At 34.4% G+C, this 6,075-nt stretch overlaps 1 protein-coding gene across 6 annotated transcripts in view; it reads left to right on the top strand.

The window, feature by feature from the left end:
• The window catches only part of APC (APC regulator of WNT signaling pathway), an 87,295-nt gene that overhangs the window by 64,307 nt on the left and 16,913 nt on the right, over positions 1 to 6,075 (top strand). For 4 of the 6 annotated variants that reach the window (XM_079331157.1, XM_079331158.1, XM_079331156.1 and 1 more), the window contains 2 exons: positions 2,106 to 2,210; positions 5,782 to 5,904. In XM_079331157.1, coding sequence (XP_079187283.1) covers positions 2,106 to 2,210; positions 5,782 to 5,904 — 228 coding nt within the window. The remainder of the gene's footprint in view (positions 1 to 2,105; positions 2,211 to 5,781; positions 5,905 to 6,075) is intronic. The other 2 variants (XM_079331159.1, XM_079331161.1) reach the window with 1 other exon arrangement.

Here is a 6,075-nt window from a genome sequence, read left to right on the forward strand (position 1 = left end):
CACATTCTGCATTTCAAATTAGATAAACCCTGTCTGCTAGTAACTCTTAAAAACTGCCTTGAAAATTAATTTGGGTGTTGACTGTTTTTGTGTATTGGCACATTGACACCCTTCTTGAGAGTGCTTAGGGGGAATGGGAAGGCATGCCATTCGTAAATAGCATGTAGCAAACAAATTTATATTGATAGGAGCAGAGAATGTTAAAGGAGAGCAGAAACTTTTCTTGTCAGGGAATGAAATATCTCTGTGTCTGTGCTTTGGATGCAGCAGAACTATTCAATAGATATACCCCATTTTCACCACCCTGTCCCAGCCCTAGGAGTGTTCTTGGAACAAGAGTATTACTCCCCCTCAGGTGACCCAGTGGGCCAGAGCCATGCTAATGAATCATTCAGATTTTCAGCTCTAGGCATGTTCATCACTGCTTTCTTAGTGGGATTCAAAAAGTCATTTAGTGAGTGGAAAATTCTGTCTTGATTTATACTGGAGGCTTATACGTAGATTTTATCAAACTTATAATTACACTGTATTCAAGATTGAATGTGTTGTGAGACAGGAATTCAGCATTGTACTGAATTCACCTCATGTACAACAAGGCCTGATCTAGACGGGTGCCCCACTCTTGTACTAGAAGCCAGAGTTTCTTCAGTTACTGTATGAGCATCAAAAGCAGTTTCATTTCATACACAGTGACAGAGAACATGAAAAATTAAGAGATGAGATTATAAAAAGTAGTAACACTGTGTGTCCTAAAATACTTTGAGATTTTCTTTGTGGTTTACTCATTTTCCGTAAGTGAAGATACAATGTCAAAGAATTTGTTACCTATAGTTGTTTCCCATTTTCTAATACTGCTAGTTGGTGTAATATACTGCATTTTTTACATACCTTATTCCTTTAGTTAAATTGTATTTACACTTTTAAGTTTATCCCTAAATTATCACTTCACATGCTGATTACTGGTTTCTGAAACTCTGCTCAGTGTTAAATGAGACTCTTCTATCTTAGATGAATAAAACAGTTATTTATGCCAGTGATACTGTATGAATTTAATCACCGAGAGTATCCAAAGATATTTCAGGGTGTGTACATTAAAGCGAGCTATTGCTAAAAGTCAGAGATAAATATCCATAAAGCAAGATGAGGTGAACTGTGCTATCCTAGGCTCTGCAGCTCAAGAACATCGTAGACCCACATAGAAACTGAATGGCATATTCCATATGTGACTAAACAAATTAATTGAGGTTGTACTGTCTGTGAGGTAGTAGCCTCTCAGTCTGTGAAGTTTGGCAACAGAAACAATACTTAGAAAATTATCTTACTTTCAACTACAGAGTTCAGCCATTTCCAGGGATTATTCATGTCTTCCTGAAAACCTGAAATGTTTTAAATACATTAAAAGATAATGTTTGATAGTTCACATAATTCATAACTGTTCATTTAAATGCCTGTCAGTGGCAGGGAGACCAATTTAATTTTTATGTAGATGTATAAAAATCTGTTTTCATAAAGGAATTGAAACCTGTCTGTACCACCTTGCCACATCAGTTAAATTTATTTTGACAAAATTTTAGATGGATCAGTATCAAGCTATATAAATTTGTTTTCTGTCAAAATGGTAATTCCTGCACTGTTTGTCCTTGACATTTAGAAGGATTCCTACAGTACAAATATCCTTCTGTTCAAGCAGAAATCATTCATCTTTGAACATGAAGCTTAATTGAACAGTGCTGGCCGTGTAAAAGCCCAGTAAAAGCAGGGATCACGTGGCCGAGCAGAGCAGACAGTTGTTTGCTCCAGTTCTGTTCCATTTCTGATAGGGATGTGAGCACAGCTGGTGGAAAATGGTGCTGCTGTGTGTCACAGCGGATCCTTTGTCTCACAGCACTGTAATCCTCGGAGAAAATGCTTTTCTTTCATCTCACAGTTTTTTGAAGGCGCTTGGTCTTTGCTGTTAATTTTTGAGGCTTGGGGTTATGAAATGCAAAATGCTGCTCAGTGCCTTCCTGAGGATGCAGTATTGATGCTCTCATACCCAAGAAAGTTTTCAATGGTAAATTATACCTTATTTCTGTTTGTAATTTCCTAAACTCTTGTATTAACAGAGAGCACCTCAAAGCAAGCATGAGGCAGGTTCCCATGATACAGAGAGGCAGAATGAAGGTCAAGGAGCAGCAGAAATCAGCGTGGCAACCAGCAGTACTGGTCAGGTAAATAGAGTATTTTGTTTGTTTTAATATAATTAAGTATTTTAAGGTATATGATGCTTATTTTGGTATTAACTTACTGTGTTTGCATGCCTACTTGTTAAAAAAATGTATGTTTTTCTTCTTTCCATCTCTATTTGGGGTATTTCTTGTATTTACTGGAAGAAAGTGTTTTAATAAAGGGAAGTATAAATATTCAATAACACAGGGAACATTTTTCTTTTGTTTAAATGATTAATGAGCCTAATGGTTTGAAAGAGCAAGAAAGACTACAGAAAATGTGTTTCATTGTGGGTGAATTATAACATAAGAAGTGTTAGTAAATTATGGAAAATTGTTCAAGTTTTCATTTTAGAAATTATCACTAAGATGTTGGTGATTTTTAAAGAAGACAAGTAAATGACAGGTTTATCATTAACATTTCTTTAATACTGTATTATCCTAAGCTTTGTAATGAAGTATCAATGAGGTCATCTCCTAAAAGTTGGCTGAAGGGTTATTGAAATGCTTCTAAATAATCTTTCATTGCTGTTCCTCCTTTTATTACTGAAATACATTAGTGGAATATCTTGAGATATACAATAAATTCTTTACTTGTCTTTTGAAACCAATATTTATCAATATTTATTACTTCTCTCTTTGGCTAAAAATACTTTTATTTATTTATCATGATTATTTCCTTCATGATTTCTAACTGTAGCTTAGACATTCCCACTAGTAATTTGGATTTTTAAAACTTAACAGTACAGATTTAATAGCTGAATTCATATACAGGATATTGTTGTTACTCCAGGGAAGTAGAATTATTTAAATATTTCCAAAAGTGTCTTGTAGAAGGTTTATCAGAAAGAATTGTGGTTTGGCTGGAATATTTCACTTGATTAAACATTAAGCACAGCCCATAATTTTGCTTTGAAATAAATTTGATCACCATTTGCAATTAAATTCTATTGAGGTTGTGACTCTTAATTCTTATGACAGCTTTATTGTTTGGGAAGAAAATAGTTCACTGCTGCTTTGGGGCTGAAAGCATAATGTATTTAAATAATTGATGCATTGTTGCTCTATCATCCATCTTCAGAGAATGAATTAGTTCTTCCTGGACAATGTATTTTACAGAGAAGGAAGGAAGTAAGAAGGGATTGTCATGTCTTGGCAGACTTACGCAAATGGAAGATCCATTCATAATTCAGTTGAGGCCTTAATATTGAGAATTTCTACAGTTTTGACCTTTGTGTTGCAAAAATGTATAAAACATGAGTATTCCTTCCTCCTGGTGGGGAACAGAGACAGAGCAATGTATCCGTGTTAAAACAGCCATCTGGGGATTATTTGCTTTCAGTGCAAGTCCAGACAGAGAAGGTTTAATGGATTGGGCATAACATTTATTTCTGATAAACCAGCTCAGTATACTTAGAGCAATCACCTTTCAGTGGAGTGAGGGAAAAAAGTTTTCACCAAATTATTTGGTTTTAATTGGTTTTATAGTCAGTGTTAATTGGATACAGGATTTTTCACTATTCAGGTGTGTCCTTTTCAGCACCATGTTTCAGCTGTGTTCTTTTCCATTGCACTTGCTATTCTCCCACTAAATAAAATTTTGTCTATACCTTCGTTTTGCAAGTTCTGTAAAGGAATTTGTTGAGATTTTTCACCTTATTAACAAAATATATCACAAAACATCGAAAATTACTCGACTGGCATGGTAAATAGTAGGTGAAAGACAGTGAAGTATAAAAGGTGGAAACAAGATGAAGTAGACAGGAAAAGATTTTGAAGGATGATGTCCTAGCTAGGAGAAGTCCACATAACATTTCCTTGTCATTTCCCATTTCCTTGGATGAATGGCTGCTCACCTGACATTAGTTCCTTGGCATTAGTCTTTACAAGCCAGTGAGAAAAGTAGTTACACTTGAGTATGCTGGTGTCCCAAGGTAGCAGAGCCACATGATGGTTCTGAAGAAGTTGGTTACCTGAACTAAGGTTTATACAGTTTGGGGGGAAAGATAGGAAAATTTTGCTATTTCCTTCTACACCATGGTGAATTTTAACAGATGGTGCCCCAGACTTAAATCATTTTTACCTTCTTGGTTGAAAGAATCACACTGAGCTTAATAATGGATAATTTTGGTACATACATTTATGTTGAACCTGGAATCCTCTGAATGTAATTTCAGGAAATATGAAGGGATTGCATGGTGTAAAAATCTGGGAATTCATTCCCATATTCTTAGCACTGTACTTTATATAAGTGAATAATGAAAAAAATGTAGTGTGATTGCCTTCCTAAACTTTGAGATTTTTATTTTTTTCCCTGTAGTCAACAGAGAAAATAATGGCTTGTTTACGTAGGAATTACAGATTTGAATAAATGGTGCTAATATAAATAATTCCAGTTATACTTGTAGCACAAAATACTTATTCTGGAACATATATCACATTTTCTGGATTCAAATGTGAGAGTGAAATGAATATAATAATGTGTTTAGATATTCCAGTATGACTAGATTCTTTTCTGTCTATAGAAACACTTCATTAAGTTACTCCTACCTTGTACTTACAGTCTCTTTCAATGTCGTGTTTAAGATGTTGAACTGTATGAACTACAAAATTCCTCATTCTTTATGGAGGACATAGAAGAAAAATATATTATTTCAAAGTGTCTTCCATGGACTTTTCTTCAGTGTGTTACCTATTTTTACTGGAAAAAAAAATTATTTATTAATCCAGATAGTTTGAAAATGTTTTGCAAATTAGGCTAACAATTCCATTAACAGATTTTAGCTTTTTTAGAGGATCAAAAAGAAACTGTTGATCACTGCAGGAAAACAGTTACTGTTATTAAAAGTGTTCTCTAAATAAATATAAGTTGTAATTTCCCAAAGCAAATGGGAAGGGAATGACAGTAAGGAAATTTCAGACAGAAAGAAAACAACAGCAAATCAAAAACTGAAGAATAATAGTGGCAAAAAAGCAGCTGAAAAAGGAAAATTATAAGTACATTAAATTAATTAAGAGGACAAAGATGCTAATAATTGAGTCTTGCTAATACAGGTAGGAGCATACCTAGATTCTAGAAAAATTGCATCAAGTAGTGTCAGCATTATTGTATAGTTTTCACTAAAATAATACACAATCATTTATAGTTTGCTTTTGAAATTGACAAATTCAAGTAGAGTTATTCATGACCTTGATCAGTCTCTTGTTGCTGGTGGATTCTTGGATACCTATCCAGTGTGCTACAAAATCTGACATAAAATTGGAGGCTGTTTTTTGTTATTAATTTTGTTCCAAATTCCACTTCTTCTTGGTGAAAATAGTAATTATAAATCCATTCAGTTGAAAATACAGTTCTATTGAGACTCTATTCTATTGGGATCTCAGGAAAAGGGATTAATAAAACCACGTTTAACAGTGAGCTCTAAGTTACGGGAGGGCAGAGAAGACCTAACAGAGCAGTTTGGCAGTTGATTGCTGTCAGCACAACTGCATCATCCAGTGCTGAAACTGAATTAGCCAATGTTGTTCTTTCCCTCAGACTCTATTTTATATGAGTTGTTGTTTAAATCTGTAGGGTTCTGCTGCTCGAGTGGACCATGAGACAGCCAGTGTTATGAGCTCTAGTAGTAACTATTCTGTTCCTCGCAGACTGACAAGTCATCTGGGTACCAAGGTAACCGAAGATTACAAACCACAGGTCGCTAATGCTACATTTTTACTAATACAATAACCTCATTGTTTCTGCCAGTAGTACTAATATTATCTGAACAGTCTTGTCCACTCAGTAATTTTTATGAAGTTAAAATTTTAGTATATTTTTTTCTACTTTGAAAATATATGCACAGAAATACTTTTTTTTAACTTGTTG

This window comes from Erithacus rubecula, assembly GCF_903797595.1.
Source record: "Erithacus rubecula genome assembly, contig: SUPER_Z_unloc_2, whole genome shotgun sequence".
Taxonomy (NCBI): domain Eukaryota; kingdom Metazoa; phylum Chordata; class Aves; order Passeriformes; family Muscicapidae; genus Erithacus; species Erithacus rubecula.